Here is a 26,065-nt window from a genome sequence, read left to right as displayed (position 1 = left end):
TTTGGATTACTTGACTCATATGAAAGCAATTAAGTATTTGAGCAATATATATTGTACAGTAACTGTCAGATATAAAATAATTGCAGCGCAGACATTCAAATGTCTTTTTCAATTGTAAAAAAAATGGATTGAAATCCTTGGCTTTCAACATTAGCATGAACTGAATGAGATTCATGTCTCCCTGTCGATGGCAAATCACTTCACAGCATCAGCTTCTCTGTTCACTTCCTGATTCCGTGTTGTGAGGAGGCAGAGGAAGCCACAGCCAGATCTTACATCTCTGCGTACCTCCGCTGTGCCACGTCAGTGATGAGGGCCGCGCCCTTTCCGCTCCCATCCTCCGACAGGACGAATGTGACATCACACTTGGGGGCCAGCTCCTGGACCGTCTCATTCAGGATCCGAGAGAAGCTACAGAGAGAAAATGGAGGCTAATGTCACCAAGCTAACACAATGATCTCTATATTACTCTGTGAGAATTACGGTCTCCACGGTAACACACTATCATTATAAAATCTACTTCTGATTTGCTTTAAGTCCAGATCATGAATTAATGAAATTATATTCGTCTTCATACAGGGATGTGCCTTTTATCATCAGGCTCAAATGTCCTGTAAGCACATTGAGTCTGTTATTGTAATAGAGCTGAAAGGAAGGCACACAGACAGAGGGAGTGGCACTGATAAAAACAGATGTAACAGGTCATATGGTGGTCAGAGCACTGGACACTGGACTTGATGGTTCTGGGGTTGTCTGCAAGAAGGGAATCTGCCTAAAGCCACCAATGATACACAAATCTGTCAGGATAGTTTTTTGGTGTATAAGGAAGATCTCCCCTGGAGATCTCAGTGCTTACTGTCCCCCAAGTATAAGCATCATGTATAAGCACAAGCATACAAAGAGCTGGTAAATGTCTGCTCCTCACAGTAAGTGTCTGAGACCGGGAAACTATGGACGAGAGAGCTGTTGTTCAAGAGCTAAATTAGCTAAAAAGTGACGTGAGTGAAAGCCACAGCGTGAAAGCCACAGCTTGGTTTGATTTAATTTCTTTTGCCTTTAATATTTTGGTTCATTATTTTTACCCGGATCCCATGAGGTTGATGATCCCATGAGATGATCCCATGAGACCTTTCATTAATTTATGAGTACACTCTCACTTGTTCTCCCTTCCACGCTCAACATTGAACTGAATAAAACACGTGTAATCCTGACTTTCGATATCTCCCTGTGTCCAGCTCGTCTATCTTCTCAGGGGTGTCTCAGGGGTGTCTCACGGTATGTGACAGCCAGGTAGTGGTCGCAATAGCCTTTTTGTCAAACCATTCTCAAACAATTATCCCGTTTGCACCAGCTCAATAATCAAAGCTGATGTTGCATGGATTGTTCACACATAAAAGAGCAATGAGTGACAATAGTATAGCCTTGGTTTTAGCCTTTGTTCTCATCTGTGGAGATTGTCACAAGCCACCATACTCAAAATTTGAACACAAGATGCAAACCTCTCATCAGGAGCAAGAATCGAAGGCCAGATTAGGATTTGCCAAAAAAATTCAGAAACAAGCCAGATGAGTTCTGGAACCAATTAGGTGAGACCAAAATACACCTTTACCAAAACAAGTGTTATCCAAAGCAACTCAGCTTTATTGATGATGTTACAGATGATGGGAGCAGTAGGATGCATTTGGAACTGCACTGCAGATTTCTCTGGCTATTTACAAAGGCATTGCTCCAACTTCATCAGCCAGTGGAGAAAATAGAGAGAGAAGCGCGTCTGTGGTAAACAGTTAAATCCACCAAGGTGCTCTTTGGAACAAGGGTGATGAGAATGATGAGAAAAGCATGGCCAGTGGTTTATACACTGCAAAACAATGACCCCAAACCCCAATGCCTACAAAACCAAAACATTCATCAATGGGAAAATGTGGGAAGTTCACCTCCAAATCCAATAGAATATGCATGTAACTTGCTGAAAAGAAAACTGAAGAATGAATCCAAATACCTCAAATATATAGCAAAAATAACAAATTTCACTCAACTACAGCTGAGTGAACAGTACTACAACTGCTACTTTTGGAGACCACTGTCATATACATGTACAGTATATAAGGAGAGTAATGCAGTCAGATAGACACCGATCTGGCTTACAGCAACCTCATCTCACTGTGGATAAATAGTAGTGGTGCTATAATGAGAGCCCCAGCTGCCTTTAGTTTATCAGTTTCACAGCAGAACCATGAGAAAGAGCCACTCTCCCTGCTACTCACTGTGGGTGAAGTTTGTACAGCGTCCCGTCCACCCCCACGGTGATGTCCAGGTGGTCCAGCCCGCGGTTCTCACGGATCTTTTCAACGATGGCAGCCATACCAGCCCCACAGAGCTGGGCGGCGCGGCGAGACACGGTGCCGCACACCTGCTTCACGATTATACTGTCGTCACAGGTGCTGTCCAGACCCAGGTGCTGCAGGATGGACCTCACCTGCAGCAGTGCCAGACGGTCACTGAGGATCATACAGAGATGGTTATTCTTCTACAGAGGTTTCCTTTTGCTGGTTCTAACAATGGCCATTGTGCTGAAACACAACACCACAACAGAAATTGTGCAGAAAGGGGAAGTGTGTTGAAGAGTCCCTGGAGTACTGAACAACTATTAGCAACATTAGAATCTCATCAGTCAGTTCAGCAGAAATGAAATTCTTGGTGACTTTGATCCCTGAGCCCTGGAGAACACACTGTCTATGAGAGGGGAGTCTCTGTGATAACTGTACCTCTCGATCTGGGACAGGAACTTGGTCTCAAAGATGCCAGAGGTCTTCAGCTTTTCTGTGATTTCCCCACGGAAGAGCAAGTCGCGCCTCGTCAGGTCAATGAGGATCTTCCGCACAATCTCCCCCAGGTACATTCCACCAATCATCTTCTCAAACCTGAAGCAGAGGCCAGGGGAGGATACAGATGGTCAGATGGAACAGCGACATCTTCCGTCTGATTTTTTAAGTGCGGTTCATGTCTGCATTTATTGTAAGGGGTTATAGCGCCCTCTAAAGTTCATTGTGTTGGAATTGCATTGCATTTTCACTCATAATTCAGCATCTGTGCTGGAAGTCATTATACATTCCACAGTGCAATGAGACCATGTCTCTACACCTAGATTTGCTCCAAAACCCATTTTGGAAAACCAGGAAATTAAAAGCCACACTCTATTTGGGGTCACAAAGATATCTGAAACCATAAGATTGAGCTGATCTCAGAAATAAGCATGATGCATGGACAGTGAATGTAAGAGAGGCGTGTATAGCTGGAAAAAGAACATCTCTGAGTCCTTTTGATGTGACGGGCAGGGACTCGCCTCTGCTTGCCGATGTTGAGAGACCCCTCATCCACCTCCCTGTCGAACTGTGTCTGGATATCATCTATGCAGCCGTTCTCTCCGAATCCTCCCCACTCTGTGTTCACACACATGCGACCCTCGTCCCCCTCCACCATTTCAATGTTTTGCATGTCCTCCATGTAACACACATTACTGCCAGTGCCTAAAGGACAGCGTAGTAGATTCAGGGACTCTCTTTTCCCCCAACCAATTCTTGCAACACAGGTTAATAATATATGTTAAAAAAACAACAGCAAATTGTGTTCTATTCATGTTGAGCATGTCAGCTAGAGCATGGCATCTTGTTTTTGATGTTAATCACTTTCTCTTTAAATCTTGCAATGCTACCAACAGCTGTGTAAACATTATGATCAATAAACAACACAAATGCTTGACACCAAATATAATTGGCTCAAATAGACATCAGTAATTATTTTGTTGTGGTTCAAGTCTGGGTCATTAACTCTTAAATAGGCTGGGAATTATCAGCATTTATATATTTTGACTATATCTTGCATTAACGCAACCACTGGTCATACGTACCCGCGATGAGTCCAATCTGACATTTAGAGTCGTCATATGCACAGGTCATCATTGTCCCCACAGTGTCATTCATTACAGCAACAATATCCAGTTCAAATTCCTGTATAGAGCAATATGTAAATGAGCTGTTCTTCTCAGGTATTGCCAATTTGTACAGTGTATATTCAACAGGGGCGCCGATTCAAAGTTAACTGTATGGATGAGAGGCATATACCCGTTGCTATACAATGCATGATTCAATAAATGCTCAACAAATGCTACTCTCTTTAAATTTACTCACATTTCTTCTTTTGATGGCCTCTCTCAGCATGTCCACGACATCATTTCCTTCACAGTCCATGGCTTTGAACCCTTTTGTCCAGCACACCAAATTTCCCTATGGAAGGAAAATAAATCTATTTACATCGAAGAAAAATATATTTAAATACATTCCATGAAAAATCAACCAGAGGTGTGGGGGTGACCACTCCTTGTGCTCAAAACTTGCACTGAAATGTTGCGTAAATGTTCATTATATATTCAAGTTTCAGCAGTAACAAATACATTTATTTGTAAATAAGTAGGCCTAATACCTTTAAAAATTGTACCAGATTACACGTTTTCAGGGTTTTCCTGCTTTATCGCCACAGATATGATGCTGCAAAATGGACACAAACTCCAATTTCCAGTCGTGAGAAATTTGTTGGATACACCCCTTTTTTTTAGAACCACAAATCCAGTTAGGTAATGTTTTGCATGTTCTCTATTGAACATATAAAGAACATTACACACATTTTGAGCAAAGTTGGAGTAGTCAGCCCCAAGGGGCTGAGGATCTTTTTTCAGGACCTTTCCTGAGGTAAAAAAATGTCCTTGGGACACCAGGTGGAGCCACTGACCCCAGAAATGAATCCCCCATGCAGCTGGGTATTTTCGGTACCATGATTCCATCTCTATTAGTAGCCCTCTGCTTTCTCCCCTGTCTGAATAGTGAAAAATATTGTCACTTAATAGACTCATTTCAGTACCTTATCAATTCCAGTCTGTCTGCAGGGGAAAGAGAAGGTGAATCCAAGAGGAAGAGAGGTGTTCTTCATGCCCATACAATCGAGGAAATCTGAGATGCACTGGACAATGTGGTCAAACAGCTGGGGAAAGACAGAGAGAAATAGAAACAGAAATGAGAAAGAGAGCGCCTTCTGGCCTCAGAAGGTTCAATGACAAAGAGAAGAGTGGCCTTGCCATCTTTATGTGTTTGAGAGGTTACAGTAGAGAGAGGTCAGTTTGGCCTGGGGGTGTTATAATATGGGGGCGGGGCGCTCACCTCTTCCTGATTTCCCTGCATGACCTCCAGAGGGAGTACATAGACCTTGTTGTCTGTGTGCACCGATTCGCCACTCCGGATCTTCACCACATGTACCTGGAAGTTGGTTCCACCCAAATCTAAGGCCAGGTACTTTCCTGTCTCTGAAATGCATATGGGGCTTTCATTTTCCAGTGTTCGAGACAGATCTGGGTCAAATATGTAATTGTTTTGGATTCAATTACTTTTCTATGCTTTAGTGGTGTACACTCTGGTGTATTGGAATACTGTCAAAAAGTAAAAAAAAAAGTGGTTGGCTCAATTGCACCAGACAATCAATTGAGCACAGAAAACTATTTGATCCAAAACAATTTTGTATTTGACCCAGGTCTGGCTCGGGAGCTATTCAGTTTGGTAACCATCTAAGGCATGAAAAATGATTAAGTTTTTTGTTTTGGGTTAACATTTTATTTATTTTACAATACTGTCAACATGCTGGAGTGTAACTGCAGTTTAACACACTAAAGCATATCTACAACAGAATGTTAAATACAGCAATATGTATCAACATCAGAGAGGCATCTCGTGCAATACACTGTATATACACTCACTGAGCAATTTATTAGGTATTTATTAGGTAGACTTCTTTTTTTAGACTTCTACTGCTGTTGCCTATCCACTGAGAGTAATTATGTGTTGTGTGTTCAGAGATGTTCTTTTTAGTGATGATCCTGGGGACTTTGGCAGACCCCAGATTGTACTGGGCATGGCATGGTGTCTCCCTACCTGTCCCATCAGGCATGTTATAGACATAAGTGGGCAGCATCTTTACAGATGCTGTGCTGTGGGAGTCCTTTCTCAAGCCCCTCTCCATCTCGATCTTCATCTTGTCCCGCACCTCCTGCAGCTGCTCCGGGCTCAGCTTGAAGGCAGCCAGCGTTTCACTGATCTGCTGCCGCTGCATAACCTGCCTCTGGGCAACTGCTGTTACCATGGCAACACCCTTCCCACTGCTCTCCGAAAGCATGAACTCCACGCGGCAGTCAGGCACCAGCCTCCGCACCGCCTCATGGAGATTTCTGGAGTATCTGGGGTGTACAATGGTGTTAATCCAATTTAAAATGAATTACATTTGATCAATCACTCAGGTCTTTTGTTGTCTCTGTTTTTATATGATGTCATTTTTTTCTCTTTTACTTTTACTCTGTACAGCACCGTGGCCAACTGCTGGTTGTTTTTAAATGTGCTTTATAACTTTAACTGGCCCAGTGACCTTTCTGAAGCCTCATCAAGTTTAAGAGCAAGAGGAAAACTGATTTTTTAAATTGTAGTTTTGTTTGAATTTTGGCATGGGTGGGGTGTAAATTAATGTTAGAGAAGGTTAAACATCTTGATTGTTTTTAGTTTCGGGTCCAACATTTTTATCCCAGGTTTTGGAATGTTCAGTGATATGTTCTGATACCACCTTGATTCCAAACTGAAACCTGGCAGCAGCAAAAAGGCGCAGTGACCCACTGAGGATGAGTCCGGTAAACGGTCCCATCCATGCCAACCGTGGTTCTGAGGCTCTTCAGCTTGCGGTTCTGCCGAATCCGGGTCAGGATGGCTGCCAAGGCTGCAGCACAGAGGTTTGCTGAGCGGAAGGAGACGATGGTGCAAACGTGCTGGACGGCGATGCAGTCTTCCTCCGAGGGGTTGAGATCCAAATCCACCAGAATCTCCTTTGTGTTCCTGAGACCATCCTCATTCCTGAAGTAACACAGCATCACAGCATCATGGACACAACTTTCAGTTTGTTAAAATGGCAGTCATTCATTAGGCAACACAGCAAATACTCTTACTCTTCGATTAATGCAATTTGCTTGGTCTGAAATTTGCCCTTGGTCCGAAGGGTGTCTGAAACTTGGCCATTAAAGAGTAGACCCTTCTTTGTCATCTTCAGCAGAATGATCCGCACCAGCTCTCCCATGTACAGCCCACTGACCATCTTCTCAAATCTGGGAAACAGAGGGTCAGGTTACACTGTTTTTTTTCAGTCCTGCAATCTCCTCACACAGTCTCAAAATTTTTCTTAACAAGTGAATTTTAGAGTAGAAAAATCTAGAGATGAGGACTCGAGTCGCGCTTGAGTTGCATATACACAGACTCCAGACACGACTCGGACTTGTTCAAAAATGACTTGAGACTCGACTCGGACTCGTCAATAAGGACTTGTGAACAATAAGAGTCTGCCAAATGGCATCGTGAAAAATACGATGTGAATAATCAGGCAAAGATTATTTTTCAGTTATTCATAGGAAAGATATTCCTTAGTTAAAACACACCGAGTGCCGTTTTACACGCCACACCGTAGCAACCATAGCAACACCCTACGCTGTATTTCTTGCAGCATAGCTTGCATAGATTACAGTTCCGCATGTTGTGGCCTGGTCTTTGAGTTTAAATAAATGCAGGCTCACCGAGCCAAACAAAATGATTGCAAATAGCAAAATGTGGAGAATTAAAATAAAAGATGTGGGAGCAACTCATATGGTAAAACTCATATGGAAAGGTAAATCAGTTTACCAGCACCTTAGCTGATCCCACCGCTGTTCACCGTTGCATTAACATAACTCGCATTTCAGACTCAGTATAGCTAATGTTTGTATCACCGTTTAATCAGTATAACTCATTTGATTTTTTTGAATGACTACAGTAAGTGGTAGTTTTGGTTGGCTCAGGCGTGGTAGTTCACTGATATATGAATAAATAATGTGTGCCACTGATAATACTGCTTCTTCAGTTGTCACACACTTGATGTCACATACAAAATATGTCTTCTACACTTCTGGTTTCAATATCTTCAATTAGCATAGAAATCGTGATGAATTCATCATCACAAAGCCATAATGTTGTTTAGGCTGCACCATTCTGGAGACTTGAGACTTGACATGGACTTGCATTTGATAAGTTGTGAACATCACTGAGTCTTAGTGTGCTGGACTACATGTAATTATTATATCACAGTTTTTATGACATTTTTTAGGAGTCTATTGTCTCCTTCTGAATCTACTGTACTTGGGTTGAACGGGTTTCATCATCTCACTGGTCAAGGGAAACTGCTTAAAAAAGAAATATATTTATAAAGTGAAAATATGCTCACATCTGATTCCCAGGGTTGCTGGAAGCTGCATCATTCTCTCGGTCAAAGTCTGTGATGAAGTTGTTGAGCACGCCGTCATCCCCAAAGGCTCCCCACTCCGTGCTGATACACATCCTACCGTCATCTCCCTCCACCTGGTCGATGTGTCTCAGCTCCTCCATGTAGCAGGCGTTCGTACCCGTGCCTGAGGAGCAAGGGCAGCTCTTTGTACCCTTAATCACCAGTGATATCGTTGCTCAACCAGTCACAGAGCTGTAATACCTTTGCTGGTTCCCATTAAGAGATTTCTGATGCTAAGACTTACCTACAGTGACTCCAACCTCACAGCACTGGTCATCATACCCACATGACATCATGGTCCCCACTGTGTCGTTGACAAGAGCCAGGACTTCTACGTCCATCCCCTGAACCATCAGGATTCATAGGATTACCATCAAACATCCAAACAGAGTTAAATTAGAGAAATTGCTGTGAACTAGGCCCTGGTAAATGAACACCTGACTGTGTTAATCTTGCTCTAGCATTTTAATTTAATTATTATTATTATTATTATTATTATTATTATTATTATTATTATTATTATTATTCCAGTGTTTTTTTAATTATTCTGATATTATATGCTCTGTGTCTGCCTTTCCTAAGTGGGAATGAGCCATTGATTACCCCTGTTCTGTTGATAGCCTTCCTTAAGCTCTAGCATTTTAATTCTTATTTTGCAGCTTCTTCTTCTTCCTCTTCCTCTTATTATTATTATTATTATTATTATTATTATTATTATTATTATTATTATTCCAGTGTTCTTTAAATTATTCTGATATTATATGCTCTGTGTCTGCCTTTCCTAAGTGGGAATGAGCCATTGATTACCCCTGTTCTGTTGATAGCCTTCCTTAAGCTCTCCACCACATCCATCCCCTGGACTCCTCTGGTATTGTAATTCTTTGACCATGACAGAAGTACTCCCTGAATACCAAGAAAAAAACAACACATATGTCCTGAACATCGTGTCCAAAACATAAACAGTACTGTGAATTCTAAGGTATAGCAAGATACATGGAAGACAAAATTGTAAGTAGTGTTCAAGACTGCATTCCTTTCAATTCTTTACAATACAAGTAATTGTTCAGGGTTCCTAAAAGTGATTATTCATAGTCTAGTGGATAAAGAGCCTGCCTCTCTAAACCCAGGTGTCAGCAACCTGCCATTGACATCAAAAATAATCTTTATGTCCTGTCCACTCCTCTACTGGGCTACCAATACCCAATCAAGTATCACTTTATATAACACTTGTATCTTGATCTTCTAGCAAATTCATGTTTCACTTTTATCCTCATCTTAATGTTGCTGTTCTTTTACTGTTCTCTTGTAATCATGCCTCTAGCTCACGACTTAGCCAATGCTTTACTGCACAGACTAGATTTGATGTTCATGCTATGGATAACGTCTACTTAAAATTGTACTTTATCTATTTGTGCCATTGATCATTGGTGTGCCCTTATTGTACGTTGCTTTCCCAAGCAGTATTCACTGTACCTCATCCAGTTTGGACTGTCTGCAGGGGAAGGAGAAGGTGAAGCCCAGGGGGATTTTCATGTTACTAATGTGATTCCTTTCCATGAAATCTTTCAGGGATCTTGCAACATGATTGAAGAGCTGCAGGAGGAATATTTTAACATTAGATGGTATGGCATCTTAAATATTTTTGATATTGGTCAGCAAAACAACTGAATAATTATTATGATATTTATAATAAGGCCTCCAGGAGGCTTTGTCTGGAAAGATGTGGACTGGGCCTCACAGATATAATATTCCAGGATTAAACCTAAGCCAAGTAAGTGGACTATGGTAGGGCATCTATACTAGTGGTCTGGAATTGAAATAATCCTAGCTGGGGTACAGTGGGTAAGAATTCATGTTGACACAGGTAGGGTGAGTTAGGGTTTATCCGAGCAGGGGATTCTGGAGGGCTCTGAACCTGAGACTCACATCTGTGCCCCTGCCGTTGATAACTGCATCAGGGATGGAGTAGGTGTGGCTCTTCATTTCCACATTCCTCTTCCTGTCCGCTGATAGCTTTACCCGCAGCACCTCCAGGCTGGAGCCCCCAAGGTCGAGTGCCAGGAACTCCCCTTTCTCTGAAGGAGTCAATGCAGGGGAGGGGAGTCATGAACAGGGCCTTGTAACAGCTAGTGCCTGGTATCTCCAGTAGCAGACTGGGCTCAGTTGGAGTTCAGTACCAAAGGACAGGTACAGGTAGGACTCTGCTCATACTGCACCTGATCCATCCGGAGTGGAGAGGACATGGGTGGGCAGCATCTTCACTGTGGCAGTTGCATTGCTTTTGGCAGACAGACCCTTCTCCATTTCCACCCGGAAACGACCTGAAATGTCCTGGAGCTGCTTATCGGAGAGACGCATGGCGTACAGGAAACTGTCCACCTGGAGGGACAGACAGACAGACAGACAGACAGCAAATAAACTAGGCCACAGACTAAGGAGAGGGTTGGAACTTGTTAAAGGAGAAGAAAGTCACTTGAAATGTGTTACTATTTCAACCTAAATTACTGATCAGAGACTCGTTGAGCAGAATTATTGGAACATGAAAGAGACACGGTCATTTAGCACACAAAGAGCAGGGAAACACACCACTGTAGACACAGCAGACATTGGCTTCAGAAATAAGGAGAGAAAGTCTTATCCACATTCATAGCCATCAATGTGCAATCTTTTTAGATTACAGCAGAGTAATTGCAATGTATTTTTTATTAACTTGCTACATGGAATAAATTGAACTCCAGTACCAGGAGGGTAAAGTCCTCATATCATTCATACATTTGATTGGTAATCAAATGTGATGAAGTTAATCATTCCTGAGAATGATAGGTCAAAGTTTTGAACTTTTATGGATGTTGAAAACAGTTAATGTTTTGTACCTTTGTTCTAAGCCTTGGGTGTTTTATTCACTGAACTGTGCTGCCTCTCTACACATATTAATCTACAGGAGGGTTTCCAGGTGGGACCCTGGAATATGGAACCCCAAACCATGATGTAGTCTAATGACAGAAATCTCAAACCCATTATGTCTCTCTCTCTCTCTCTCTCTCTCTCTCTCTCTCTCTCTCTCTCTCTCTCTCTCTCTCTCTCTCTCTCAGAGAGTGTTGAAGCACTGATCAGACTTTATCAGTGAAGTATGTTGTAATTTTTCCTTAAGACTCACTCAAATGAGTGCAAACAAGTCATTGGTATACGACAGTTCTGTCAAAATTTTAATGAAGATCACTATAAGGAGCAAAGATAAATATTTAAACACAATACAAACCTCCCCTGAATCTGCCAGAGAGCAAAGCCCATTTAATAGAAAAAAGGAGAGGCACAAAAGCATATAGTGAAGCATATAGAGCCCAAAACCAGAAGAAAAACTATATTGTTAAATTAACCTGAATATCTTACCTTTTTTATCTGCTTGTCAGGGCATTCGAAGAACTTAAACCACAGCCAATGCAAAGCCAGCATCTTGGTCACTTCACAGGTATCTTTTCCAGAATTGTGAGAATGCTCAAAATAAAACTATATCACACCTAACTAAACAAATTCAGCTTCATAAACCCCCATTTTTTCACATTCTGAAAGGCCTCTCTGTATGTAAGGGAAGGCTGTTCAGTCCTTCAAACCCTTTTGCTCCTTGTTGGCAAAACTAAGCCAAAGCACACCTCTGCCTGGCTGCCCAGCTAAAGGTTCAGCCTCCCCTTATCTCCTTCCCTCTAAATCTCAGTTCTTCAAGCAACCCGCTGGCTCCAGTTCAAACAAAGTGGACTTTCCTCTGGAACCAAGTAGCTCTTAGTCTCTGTTCACTATAAAGGAGTCTTCACAACACAAGAAGGTCCAGACAATTGACAGAGAAAACGCAAACCCCCAGTCTCGGAGAATGAGAGCGTAAAGGGCTGAATGTTTGAGGCTTTTAGGGACACTAAGTTAAAAAAGCCAACATTTATGAATGTTCATGTGCAATCCTTAGTACCCTAATATCTTAAACTTAACAAAAAAAGTTGAGACGTCTTTAGTCACATTTTAATGCACTTTTCAATAGGTTACCAAGGTAGCCACTGTAAAGCCACAAGTTACTGTGAACTTGTGAAAAAGGCAGATGCCAGAATTTTCACTAGAACTAGAGAGAGCAAATGACTCCTGCACTTGCTGCACTACACTGCCTCCCTATGACATTTAGAATGAATTTGAAGACACTTTTACTTGTTCTTATAGCACTCTATGGTTTAGCACCATCTATATATCTCAGAAGTGGTAAGTAGCTCCCAGCCCAAATGGAACTTAAAAGCTCCCGTTTGCAAGGCGACTGATTGGATTCATCGATCATGCTTCCTTGCAATCTCACAAATTACCCCTGGGGGGCAGTACCGCCCATGTAGAGAAATACACATTGTGATGGGTGTGACAAGATGTTTATTCAACAACCCTGTTGAAATAAATGGATAAAAATGGTTTAAGGCATTTATTGTGAAAAATAGGTTGGAGTAGAAATGAGCAAAATATCTAATAGGTCTAAGTCATGTCCAAGAACTGGAAAAAGGTCAAACAAGTTGTTTTTCTCATTCAGATGAATTAGAAATAATATGTTTTGTAAACATGAAATGTGTTATTAAACATTTATGACGCAGCTGGAGGCAGTTGGATAATCAGTACTAAACCTGTCCCCAACCTTACAAAGAATCAGACACACCCTGTCACATCTTTAAACTTATCTTTACTGTGTACAAATATATACATGCAAACAAAAAAATAAATCTACTTCCTTCTAAATATATCCAGTCGTACTAACACACAAACATGATGTATGATTCCTTTAGTACACCTTCTGTACGTGTGATAAATCTGAAAATAATAAGTTTACAGCAATTTCACAAATTGAATCTTAACACTGTAGCCTTCAACATTAGTATAGCTGAATGAGATTCATGTCTCCTTGTCGATGGCAAATCATTTCACAGCATCAGCTTCTCTGCTCACTTCCGGATTCCGTGTTGTGAGGAGGCAGAGGAAGCCACAGCCAGATCTTACATCTCTGCGTACCTCCGCTGTGCCACGGCAGTGATGAGGGCCGCGCCCTTTCCGCTCCCATCCTCCGACAGGACGAATGTGACATCACACTTGGGGGCCAGCAGCCGAACCGTCTCTTTCAGGATCCGAGAGAAGCTACAGAGAGAAAATGGAGGCTAACATCACCAAGCTAACGCAGTGATCTCGATACTCTGTATCATTATAAAATCTACTTCTGCCTTGCTGGATGAGTCAATGGTACAGGTGCATATTCCAGATCATGAATTAATAAAATTACATCTTAATTCATGCAGGGGCATGCCTATTATAATCAGGCTCAAATGCACTTTAAGAAAAAAAAAAACAACAACAAAAAAACAAAAAACAGATGTAACGGGTCATGTAGTGGTCAGCACACTGGGGCTCTTGTCTGCAATAAGGGATTCTGCCTAAATACAGCAGTGATTGATGTTTAGACAAACCTGTCAGGTCAGTTTCCCTTTCAGTTTCAAGTTTACAAAACAGTTTACAAAGCAGCAGCTGCTGGAAAAGAAATGCTTAATCTGAGAACTCTATAGCAACTTATATTAAACATAAGTAAGAATGAATCACAAACACAATGTTTTAAGTGAAATGTTTGCATTTGCTGAAAGCCTCAAAAGAAGGGAAATTAAATTGATCAACCCTAACACTAACATCAGCCTGCTCTGCATCAAGGCATCAGCACCGATCTTTGGCAACATGCATTGTATATATTACATACAACGTTATAAAATGAGTTGCTAGCCATTCACAGTAGTTAGCTACCGTGCTCACTATAATAAATAAATGTACACAGTATACATTAAAAAATCAATGAAACAACATAGGCCTACGTTATATGTAAACAATGTGACAATGTGACAAGACAGTGCGGACCGTACCAAATAAGTGTGTCAGTGCAGACAGAATTAAATAATACGACAGCGCAAGCAGTAAAACAGTGCAGTGCACAAAGTGGGGAGGGGGGTTGTTATGGTCTGGAGGATGAAGCTATCCCTGAACCTGTTTTTTCTGGATATTCAGATGAGTGTGGCTGGAGTGAGTGGTGACCTGGATGATTCTGTGCGCCTTCTTTTCTTCACTGGACCACACAGTCATGTGTGAACAGGAAGTACAGGAGGGGGCTGAGCACACAGCCCTGGGGGCCCCAGTGCTGAGAGTCAGAGTGAAGAAGGTCCTGGAGCCCAACATCACCACCTGGGGTCTGTCTGTTCAGACCCAGGTCCCTGAGCTTAGTGACAAAGGTGTGGAATGCTGAGCATTGCATTTGATTTTGACTCGCTGCTCAAAGCACTTCATGATGACAGACATGTCACTGGGTGGAAGTCATTCAGGCGGGTTATTGGGGACAAGGATGGTGGTGGTCGCTTCCTTAGTGCAGGTATAAGAAAGCTTTCTAGTCTTCATTCTAGGATTTTGATTCCCTTTGAGTCTGTTATTGGTGTTTGACAACATGAGGATGAGTGTTGTGCCAATCAAGGACCTTTTAAGTTGCTTTTAACCTCTGCACTTTGGTCTGCATCAGTCAATATTGGTCTCATGTGTCTCTTTTAGGCACTTCTTAGCTTCTTAGCTAATCTTTAATCGGTAGTTTCCTCATCTTTTACTTGGCCAAATGATCTAACCTTTGCTTTTTCGGTTCATTGTGCTCAAATTCCTGACACAGAATTTCCATGAAGTTTGTTATCAATGATCCCGAGTTGTGTGAAGCAACTTGGGGAAAATATGTGTGACAAGTGTGTGAGACCCCCAGCAGCATACCGTGAGATAAAACAAAGGACACAGGAGTAGTGAGTATACTGACAAGGGTGTTCAGAAACATATTTGCTGGTGTTCCTTTTCAAAAAGTTGTTTGGAGTATACCGCCTACTTGAGATCCCCAGCTGAATTTAGTTTCACAGCAGAACCATGAGAAAGAGCCACTCTTCCTGCTACTCACTGTGGGTGCAGTTTATACAGTGTGCCATCCACCCCCACGGTGATGTCCAGGTGGTCCAGCCCGCGGTTCTCACGGATCTTTTCGACGACGGCGGCCATACCAGCCCCACAGAGCTGGGCGGCGCGGCGAGACACGGTGCCACACACCTGCTTCACGATTATACTGTCGTCACAGGTGCTGTCCAGACCCAGCTGCTGCAGGATGGACCTCACCTGCAGCAGTGCCAGACGGTCACTGAGGATCATACAGAGATGGTTATTCTTCTGCAGAGGTTTCCTTTTGCTGGTTCTAACAATGGCCAATGTGCTGAAACACAGCTCCCAAAGAGACAGTGTACAAGATGATGTGTTGAAGAGCATATCTCAGGTAATATGGGACCACCTCTGGAGTGCTGAAGAACTCCTAGCTACATGAAAATCTCATCAGTGAGTTTAGCAGAAATGTAATTATTGGTGACTAGGAGCCCAATGGAACACACTACTGTAGACAGGGAAGCCTCTGTGATAACTGTACCTCTCTATCTGGGACAGAAACTTTGTCTCAAAAATACCACGGGTCTTCAGCGGCTCTGTGATGTGCCCACGGAAGAGTAAGCCACGCCTCGTCAGGTCGATGAGGATCTGCCGCACAATCTCCCCCAGGTACATTCCACTCATCATCTTCTCAAACCTAGCCAGAGGAGCATACTATCAGTAGGCAAATGGAACAGCGACATCTTCCGTCTGATATTTTAACTGTGTCTTATGCCTGCATCTGTTCTAAGGAGTTATGGTACACTCTAGTGTTCCTTGTGTTTGAATTGAATGAAATTTCCACACATAATTTGACATCTGTGCTGGAAGTCATTACACATTATACAACATGGCCTCATTACACAGTGATAAGCAGGAAAGTCTCAACACCAAACTCCAAAACCCAGAACAAGGAAATTAAAGAACACTCTATGTGGGGTGACGAAGTTATCTGAAACTGTAAGGCAACCAATCTAAGCTGACCTTAAAAATAAGCAGGATGCATGAACAGTGAGTGTAAGCGAGGCGAGTATAGCTGGAAAAAGAACATCACTGAGTCCTGTTGATGTATTAATTTACACCCCATTATAGATGGTAAATGGTTGGCATTTATATAGTGCCTTTATCCAAAGCTCTGTACAATTAATGCTTCTCATTCACCCATTCATACACACACTCACACACCAACGGCGATTGGCTGCCATGCAAGGCGCCGACCAGCTCGTCAGGAGCATTTAGGGGTTAGGTGTCTTGCTCAGGGACACTTCGACACAGCCTGGGCGGGGGATCGAATCGGCAACCCTCCGACTGCCAGACGACTGCTCTTACTGCCTAAGCCATGTCGCCCCCATTATCCATGGATGAAGATCCCACAGAGCCCCCGTATTCCAGACAGAAAAGACTACTAGAACCTTCTAGTAGGGACGGGCAGGGACTTGCCTCTGCTTGCCGATGTTGAGAGACCCCTCATCCACCTCCCTGTCAAACTTTGTCCGGATGTCCTCTATGCAGTCATTCTCTCCGAATCCTCCCCACTCTGTGTTCACACACATCTGGCCCTCATCCTCCTCCACCATCTCAATGTTTTGCATGTCCTCCATGTAACACAGATTACTGCCAGTGCCTAAAGGACAGTGGAGTCAGAGACCGGCTTTTCCCTTAAACATGCTTGCTTCTTCAAATCTTATACAGCAGTCGTCCCACAATTCCATAGAATGCTGCATATTTGGAATGCAGTACATTTCTACTCACTTGCATTCTGATAAAAAATTACTATTTTTGCCATAACATGCCAACAATAATAACACAATGAATGTATGTCACTCATAATATTATTATGACACTTTTTAATTTTAATTTACTCATGTTGAGCAAGCTAGCTAGGGTTTGAAATCTCTTTCTCTGTGAAGCTCACAGTACTATAAATCACTTTGTAAATATCATGATCAACAAAGTGTCATACACTGAATGAGAATTGGCTCAAAGAAACATGAGTAACTATTTGTTGTGGTTCCCATATTTTGACTCTTTATTCTGCTTAAAAGATTCAGAATCCTGCATTAACGAAAAAGCTACACATACCTGCGATGAGTCCAATCTCACATTGAGGGTCTTCATAGGCACATGTCATCATTGTACCCACAGTGTCATTGACTATGGCAACAATATCCAGATCAAATTCCTACACATAGAGATATGCAAATGAGCTATTCCTCCTTGGCTGTGCCAATCCATACAGTGGATATTCAATAGGGCCTCAATTCAAAGATAACCGTATGGATGAGGGACATATACCTGTCAATTGCGGTCATGTTGCTCTTAGATAACAACTGAGTGATGGCCAAGTGCTGGCCCACACTTAAAACATATTACCATGGAATGAACCCAACCAAATTTCAACCTTGAAGAGACCATTCCACAAATGCTGCTCTCTTTAAATTTACTCACATTTCTTCTTTTGATGGCCTCTCTCAGCATGTCCACGACATCATTTCCTTCACAATCTGTGGCTTTGAATCCTTTTGTCCAGCATACCAGACTTCCCTGTGGAAGGAAGAGACAATGGCCAACAAACATATTTAGACCTTTCCAGCTGTTAAAGAATGAAGTGCAATACTGACACTATCTGCCACTGAACCCAAATATGAATCTCCCATGCAGCCTGGTACATTTGGTACTGTGATCCCATCTCTATCAGTAACCGTCTCTGCTTTCAACTCCGTCTGAGTAGTGACACAAACACACAAGGAGGGCAGCCTGTCTACTTTAAAAAAATTTTTTAAAGGATTGAAGAGAAGAGTATATTACAGACAGATTACCTTATCAATTCCAGTCTGTCTGCAGGGGAAGGAAAAGGTGAATCCAAGAGGAAGGCGGGTGTTCTTCATTCCCATGTAATCCAGGAAATCTGAGATGCACTGCACAATGTGATCAAACAGCTGGAGAGATGGAGGGAAAGGGAGAAGGATAGGGAGGAGGGTTATGGTGGATCGGGTTTGCATTCTAAATGCATTTTGCTGAAGAAATGGCATATTTGAACATGGAAATGGATTGCAAGGGGTATGAGATGGAAAAAAAAAAAGAGTAAACTTTAGACTAAATTATTGATTTTGCAGTGTGAGCAAGTGCTAAGGCAAATTCTGTATGACTTCTGATATGGTCATAATGCACAAACAGGTCTCAGGGGCTCACCTCCTCTCCAGTTCCCTGCATGATCTCCAGAGGAATTGCGTAGATCTTGTTGTACATGCGCACTGATTTGCGAAGGCCGGTTCGAATCTTCACCACAAGCACTCGGAAGTTGGTTCCACCCAAATCTAAAGCCAGGTACTTTCCTGTCTCTGAAATGCATAAATACCTGGCATTTTACTGTTGGAATGTTAAATATGACATCTACAATCTTTATTAGGTATACCTGCTCATAAATGCAGACAACTTGTTCCTCCAAACAGCAAACCATGTGGTTGCAACTAATTATATAAACCATACACACATGGAGAAGTTAATTTGTGGTTTCACCAAATTACAACAAGGCAAGTTATCTAAATGGCTTTGACCATGGTATGATTGTTGGTGCCAGACATTGTGGTTGCAGCATCTCAGAAATAATTGTCCTGACTCCAGGGATGTCCATGTCTTTAGAGTTAACAAATAATTGTGTGATAAACAACAAACATCCTGTGAGCCAAGCAGCAATTCTGTGGAAGAAAATGTCTTAGAGATCCGAAGAGAATGGACTGACTTGTTCAAGCTAACAGAAATTCCACAAGTGCTCAAATGATCATGTGCATCCCATTATGGCCACAGTCTACCCTTTATCAAAATGGATACTTCCAGCTGGATAGTGTGGAATCTCACGTCTTAAGACGTGACTATGACCTCAGTTTACTCCAATGGCCTGCACAGTCCCCAGATCTCAATGCAAAAGGGGATCTTTGAGATGAGGTGGAACAGGAGGTTTGCAGCACAAATGTGTGGCTGAAAGATCTGCAAGAACTATGTGGTGACTCAGTAGAGTCAACATGGACCAAAATCCCCAAGCAATGTTTCCAGCACCATGTTGAATCCATGGCATGAAAATTTAGGCTGTTCAGGAGGGGAAATGGTCCAACCTTGTACTACACAGGCATACCATACCTACTGTTATAAAGTGGTCAATATATTAGAAACTGCAGTTCCTAATTCAGCTTTTGGTGGAAGGGCTTGGCCAACATTTCCAGGAATGAAAACACAGAGAGCACAAACTGAGGGGGTTGCTACATGAGGTGTGAATGGGTGTATGTGGGTGCATATATGTGTATGTCAACCGGGGTGATCAATAGACTATAATGCCTGTAAAGGTCGTTAATCTTGAAATCCACAAAAATGAACATGGAATGGAGATTATTACTGCCAGGATTTTGCTATTATTTGTCTACAAATATAAGTTCAGTTGTTGGAAGGAGAAGTAAACTTTCACTCTTTTAGAGGCATTTATAACTGAGTAACCACCTACAGCATTCAAGTTTGGTCTGAAGGTTTGCAAAAATGATGAATCTTTTGATAATAATAACATAATGCTTAGCCCTTCTTCCAACAATATCAGTAAACTTTAATAAGTCCATTGATTGGTATGTCCCCTACCTGTCCCATCAGGCATGTTATAGACATAAGAGGGCAGCATCTTTACAGATGCTGTGCTGTGGGAGTCCTTCCTCAAGCCCCTCTCCATCTCGATCCTCATCTTGTCCCGCACCTCCTGTAGCTGCTCCAGGCTCAGCTTGAAGGCAGCCAGTGTTTCACTGATCTGCTGTCGCTGAATAACCAGCCTCTGGGCAACCGCCGTTACCATGGCAGCACCCTTCCCGCTTCCGCTCTCCGATAGAACAAAGCGCACGTGGCAGTCGGGCACCAGCCTCCGCACCACCTTGTGGAGCCGTTTGGGGTACCTGAAGGGTGCGAAAACCATCCAAATGGTGTTACCACTGCCCTTTCTGAAGCCTCATCAAGTTTAAGAGCGTTTAGGGAAACTAATGCACATTCATTTTTATGAGTGTGCATTCGTTTGGAATGTCCAATCATATGTTCTGATACCCCTTGGTTCCAAACTGAAACCTGGCAGCAGCAGAAATGAGCAGTGACCCACTGAGGATGAGTCCGGTAAACGGTCCCATCCATGCCGACCGTGGTCCTGAGGCTCTTCAGCTTGCGGTTCTGCCGAATCCGGGTCAGGATGGCTGCCAAGGCTGCAGCACAGAGGTTTGCTGAGCGGAAGGAGACGATGGTGCAAACGTGCTGGACAGCGATGCAGTCTTCCTCCGAGGGGTTGAGATCCAAATCCACCAGAATCTCCTTTGTGTTCCTGAGACCATCCTTATTCCTGAAGTAACACAGCATCACAGCATCATGGACACAACTTTCAGTTTGTTAAAATGGCAGTCATTCATTAGGCAACACAGCAAATGCTCTTACTTTTCTATTAAAACAACGTGATTAGTCTGGAATTTGCCTTTGGTCCGAAGGGCGTCTGAAACTTGGCCTTTAAAGAGTAAACCCTTCTTGGTCATCTTCAGCAGAATGATCCGCACCAGCTCTCCCATGTACAGCCCGCTGACCATTTTCTCAAACCTGGGAAACAGATGGTTACACCAACTTTCTTCAGTACTGCATCTCCTTACACTACTTCAATGTTTAATTCTTTTCATTCTTTCAAGACTGTCTGGATTTTAGAGGAAAAAGTCTTAGGGCATATTTTAGGGAGGTTTTCGCAGGTAAGATGAGAGAAAAGTAGCATCCCTAAAATGTGTCCGTTTGGGTTAAAGCGTATTGTTACTGCTACAGTTGATTTATCATGACTGGTGACCATAGAGGCAAATGTAATTGTGTCTTTTTTAATGTCTTTTACTTCTTTCAAGGTTGGCAAGGTGGCAGTTGCCATTATTTTGAGGAGACATTATCTGTGGTTAAAAAGAAAACATTTTCAAAATAAAATGCTTTTAAGAAATTAAAATATGCTCACAACTGATTCCCAGGGTTGCTGGAAGCTGCATCAATCTCTCGGTCAAACTCTGTGATGAAGTCGTTGAGCACGCCGTCATCCCCAAAGGCTCCCCACTCCGTGTTGATGCACATCCTACCTTCATCTCCCTCCACCAGGTCGATGTGTCTCAGCTCCTCCATGTAGCAGGCATTCGTACCGGTACCTGAAGTGCAAGGTCATAGCCTTGATTGCCACTAATATCTTTCAACCAGTCACTCTACTTTACTGAGTCCTATTAAGAGATTTCTCATGCTCTGTCTTACCTACAATGACTCCAACCATACAGCGCTGGTCATCATACCCACAGGTCATCATGGTCCCCACTGTGTCGTTGACAAGAGCCAGGACTTCCACATCCATCCCCTGAACCAAAAGGAGTCAAAGGATTACCAATCCAGCATCCAAACAGAGCTAAATTAGAGAAATACCTAGAAACCTTTGTGCTGTAAAGTAGGCCTTGGTCAATGAGTGTCACTTGGCTGAAGGTGCAAATTACTACTGTCCAACAGAAACTTTATTTAATCTTAATCATCATCATCATCATCATCAGCAGCTTCTTCATCTTGTTATTATTCTCATTCTTATGATTACAGTTCTTCCATACCTCACACTGGAAACTGTGCATTTAATTGTTACAGTACTATATTACAGGTTGTGTTTCTGCTATTATCAGGTGAGAATGAGCAGTTGATTACCCCAGTTCTGTTGATAGCCTGCCTTAAGCTTTCCACCACATCCATCCCCTGGACTCCTCTGGCCTTGTAATTCTTGGACCATGACAGAAGTACTCCCTGAACACCAAGAAAAAAACAACACATTTGTCCTGACCATCATGTATATTATTTATGTACACCAGTGTACTTGGTAGTCCTGTACACCAGTTTGTTAGTGCAAAAAATAAGTCAAATGAATACCTAATAAAGTGCTCAGTGAGTGTATATCAAACATATATATTATTCACACAAACATGTACTGCAACTGGTAAAATCAAAGGTATTTCGATATATTAACATGCATCTACTTGCAATTTCAGTTAGTATTCAAACTCAGTTGTAGTCAGTAATGCATTCCATTCAAACCCCAAATGTAACTTAGCAGAGTAGTTTTTATTCCTAAATGTAATGATGATGACCCATATAGCATTCACTGTACCTCGTCCAGTTTGGACTGCCTGCAAGGGAAGGAGAAGGTGAAGCCCAGGGGTGATTTCCTGCTATTGATGTGATTCTGCTCCATGAAATCTTTCAGGGACTCTGCAACATGACTGAAGAGCTGCAGGAGGAATGCGATAGCATGACAACTTTTCATGTACTGATTTTAGATCGTCTGTTACCGTAAAGAAATTGGGACGTGAAAAAAAAAAAAACTGACACTTTTCAGTATCAGATGTAGACCAAATTTATGAAAGAGTAATAGAATTCAGCCAGTGTACTTTGTCCATAAAGTGGCCGACTGGGCCTTACAGGTACATTTAATGACCTTGGTTAAATTATTGGATTTGGGTATGGCATCCTGTATAGTGAGCTATAATTGAGGTCATCCTGGAGGGTGGGTTTGGGTTTGTCCTGATAGGCAGGGTATACTTCAGGATCTAACCACAGCAAAAAATGGCAGCACCTGCAAATGTGTGTATACTCATTGCCACTTCAAACTGTTTGTTCATATCATTTGGGGACTCTGAGATTAAGATTCTGTGGTTGTGATGACCACAGAAATCATGGAAGTGATGCAAACATCTCTGCTATTTTGGCAAACAGGGATTTACACACTGCAGTGGCCAAAGTCAATGCAGAGTTTTGTTTTATCCATTAATGCTTTTTTATGGCATTTAGTTATTACAAACTAGCCAAAGTTTGTATACTGCCATCTTTTTGGTTTATCTTCACAGTGGTAGGGTGGGTTAGAGTGCATCCTGCAGGGGTAGTGTGGGGTAAGGGTCACCCTGCAGGGGCATGGTAGGTTGGAGTACATCCTGACAGCGGCAGGGTGGATTTGAACTACATGCACCACATCCTCCCATGTGTTTCCTGTCATAGTGTCCCAGACTTGGGTCAAATACACAATTGTTTGGATTCAAGTATACTCCTACACTGTACTGAGCTTGTCTTGTGTATAGGAACATATGAAATACTCTAAAAATGCAAACCCTGCCTTCTGGTCCTCTTGGCTTGCTCAGTTGCACTAGACAAGATCAATCAAGTGTTTGAACAATTGCATATTTGATCCAGGTCTTGTGCCCTACTGATTCTGGAGGGCTCTGTGCCTGAGACTCACATCTGTGCCTCTGCCGTTGATAACTGCATCAGGGATGGGGTAGGTGTGGCTCTTCATTTCTACCTTCCTCTTCCCATCTTCTGACACCTTTACCTGCAGCACCTTGAACCTGGAGCCCCCAAGGTCCAGTGCCAGGAACTCCCCTTTCTCTGAATGGGGGGGGGGGGGGGGGGGGGGAGTCATGAACAGGGCCTTGTAACAGCTAGTACCAGGTATCTCCAGTAGCAGACTGGGCTCAGCTGGAGTTCAGTACCAAAGGACAGGTACAGGTAGGACTCTGCTTATACTGCACCTGATCCATCCGGGGTGGAGAGGACATGGGTGGGCAGCATCTTCACTGTGGCTGTCTCATTGCTTTCTGCAGACAGACCCTTCACCATTTCTGCCCGGAAACGACCTGAAATGTCCTGGAGCTGCTCATCGGAGAGACGCATGGCGTACAGGAACCTGTCCACCTGGAGGAACAGACAGATGCAGCAACAGCAAATGAAGTAGCCCACAAGAAAGGAGAGCTTTCGAAGATGCTGCCCTGCTCAAGCCCTTGTAGGAGAGCAAAATCACAGGAAATTACCCAATCTCTGTTGCCTAAATTACTTATCACTGAGACTCAAGGAGCAGATTCATTGGAACATGAGAGACATGGTTGTTTAGCACAGAAACTGGCATCAAGACATAAGGAGAGAAATAAATGTATTATCCAGATTCATATAGCCATCAATAGCATTGCATTATATTTTTAATTAAGTTCAATTAACTTAACTCTAGTATCAGCAGGGTAAGGTTCTCGTATTGCTCATTTTTTCCCATGGTAATCTCTAATGTGCTGAAGTTAATCATTTCTGAAGCCACACTGACTAAGATAAACCATGTATTGGAGGGTCAAAGTTTTCAATCAGGAATGCTGTTGAAACTATTCTTGAGCATCAGGAAATGAATGTACAGTATATTCCTGTTTGCACCTTCGTTCTAAGCATTATTTGTTGAGCTGCGCGAGTCTCTGTGCTTATCTACAGTGGGATTCCAGGTGAGTCTTTCCTAATTGATGAGGGAACCCAAACCCTACATCCACAGGATACCCCAGAGGCAAAGGCAAAAGGAAAACTTGGGCAGAAAACTCCTCAAATCCACCATGTTCATCAAGCTGTCGTCACCCTGCTGACACTCCAGCGCTCTTTATCTCTCTTCCTGTCCCCCTCTCACTCCACCCCCAATGTCTTGTTCTCATTGTCTCACTCTCACACCCTCTCCCTCCTTCACTTAGTAAATAAACATTAAGGGGTGACACCCCCCTCAGACACTAAAGAGAATGGTTTGGCAAATGTAATGCGTTTTTATAAGAAAATGTTAATGAAATTTAAACTACAACGTTTAAAGTTTTATCAAATTTGCACAATAATAGGCACTTTGATTTAGTTCAAATAAACTTGTCATTGGAAGGAAACACCGTCAGCATTTCAAGTTCACTTCATTGCGCTACAAGAAACATTAAATTAACAAATGAAAAACTAAACCTCACCTTTTTTATCTGGTCCTCCTGCAGTTTGGAGAAGTAAAACGAGAGCAAATGCACAGCCAGCATCTTGATTAATTCACAAGTACAGTATATTTTACAGAAAATTGAGAGCACTTGCAATCAAAATAATAGTAGAAAACACGCCAAAACTAATTCAGTCTCATCACAACCCCTAGGTCTCTCTGTGCGGGAACGCTTTCACTCCTTGAAGCTGTTTTTCTCCTTGGTGGCAGTTAAGCCAAAGCCCACCCCTCTGCCTGGCTCAATAATTAATGGCTGAGCCGCCCGCTAACTCCCGTCCTCTCAGCGTTCTCCTAGCAATCCGCTGGCTCTGTTCCAAACAAAGCGGACTTTCCTCTGGGCCAGAGTAGCTCTGAGTCTCTGCACATGACAAAGGAGTCTTAGGGTCAGACAATTCACAGAGGAAACGCAAGCCTCCAGAGAGAAAATTATAGCGTAAAGGTTCAAACAAGGTTTAGTTTTTTTACTGAACTGGGAAACCCCCAAAAAGGTGGACATTCTAATGCTCACGTGCAATCCTTAGACACTTAATCTTAATAAAGTTTTATCTGTTGATAATCTGCAGGCAGTTTCAGATGATGTACACAGCACAGAAAAATGCAATGCCTTCCAAAGATATATAGACCTATGCACAATTTTATCACTCTGTTGCAAAGTTGTAATGTACTTCAGCCAGATCTCAAAGTGTCATACAAGTGCTTTGTGGGTGTGTGCTCCTCCCTGCCAGGGTGCACAAATCTCATTCTTCAACATATTAAAGTGTCTCCAGGTCTCCGTATGGTCTCCTTTTGGGCTGCTTGGGGCTCCCGCCACATTCCAGCTGCTCATGAACTGGGTTTTTAACTCCCATTCTGGCTACAATG

General features: G+C 42.6%; 2 protein-coding genes across 2 annotated transcripts; both read right to left on the bottom strand.

Moving 5' to 3' along the window:
- Positions 1-272: 272 nt before the first annotated feature.
- Positions 273-11,844, bottom strand: LOC133118620 (hexokinase HKDC1-like). The gene is made up of 18 exons (XM_061228737.1): positions 11,782-11,844; positions 10,608-10,770; positions 10,318-10,466; positions 9,865-9,984; positions 9,199-9,294; positions 8,636-8,735; positions 8,332-8,515; positions 7,031-7,186; positions 6,705-6,938; positions 5,976-6,277; positions 5,211-5,353; positions 4,915-5,034; positions 4,188-4,283; positions 3,908-4,007; positions 3,344-3,527; positions 2,766-2,921; positions 2,265-2,498; positions 273-411 (listed from the first exon to the last, which is right to left on the bottom strand). The coding sequence occupies exons 1-18, from the start codon at positions 11,842-11,844 to the stop codon at positions 273-275; spliced, it is 2,739 nt and encodes a 912-aa protein (XP_061084721.1).
- A 981-nt stretch (positions 11,845-12,825) lies between these two features.
- LOC133118716 (hexokinase HKDC1-like) lies at positions 12,826-25,374 on the bottom strand. Its single transcript, XM_061228883.1, has 18 exons — positions 25,185-25,374; positions 23,961-24,123; positions 23,669-23,817; positions 22,547-22,666; positions 22,090-22,185; positions 21,658-21,757; positions 21,374-21,557; positions 20,827-20,982; positions 20,501-20,734; positions 19,999-20,303; positions 18,568-18,716; positions 18,195-18,314; positions 17,824-17,919; positions 17,458-17,557; positions 16,816-16,999; positions 15,878-16,033; positions 15,365-15,598; positions 12,826-13,539 (listed from the first exon to the last, which is right to left on the bottom strand). The coding sequence occupies exons 1-18, from the start codon at positions 25,245-25,247 to the stop codon at positions 13,401-13,403; spliced, it is 2,748 nt and encodes a 915-aa protein (XP_061084867.1). The 5' UTR covers positions 25,248-25,374; the 3' UTR covers positions 12,826-13,400.
- Positions 25,375-26,065: the final 691 nt, after the last annotated feature.

Source organism: Conger conger, chromosome 18 (assembly GCF_963514075.1).
Source record: "Conger conger chromosome 18, fConCon1.1, whole genome shotgun sequence".
Taxonomy (NCBI): Eukaryota; Metazoa; Chordata; class Actinopteri; order Anguilliformes; family Congridae; genus Conger; species Conger conger.
This window is presented reverse-complemented; position numbering and strand designations above follow the sequence as displayed.

What these genes read in the sequence shown, in the direction of transcription:
- LOC133118716 (XM_061228883.1), bottom strand. Translation starts at nt 25,247, where the DNA reads ATGCTGGCTGTGCATTTGCTCTCGTTTTACTTCTCCAAACTGCAGGAG. An exon ending in CTCCACCCCGGATGGATCAG is followed by an intron (nt 23,818 to 23,960) that starts GTGCAGTATAAG and finishes CCCCCCATTCAG; the next exon opens with AGAAAGGGGAGTTCCTGGCA. An exon ending in TAACATGCCTGATGGGACAG is followed by an intron (nt 18,717 to 19,998) that starts GTAGGGGACATA and finishes TATGCATTTCAG; the next exon opens with AGACAGGAAAGTACCTGGCT.
- LOC133118620 (XM_061228737.1), bottom strand. Translation starts at nt 11,844, where the DNA reads ATGCTGGCTTTGCATTGGCTGTGGTTTAAGTTCTTCGAATGCCCTGAC. An exon ending in AGCAACCCTGGGAATCAGAT is followed by an intron (nt 7,187 to 8,331) that starts GTGAGCATATTT and finishes TCTGTTTCCCAG; the next exon opens with ATTTGAGAAGATGGTCAGTG. An exon ending in TGCAGGGAAATCAGGAAGAG is followed by an intron (nt 5,035 to 5,210) that starts GTGAGCGCCCCG and finishes GTCTTTCCCCAG; the next exon opens with CTGTTTGACCACATTGTCCA.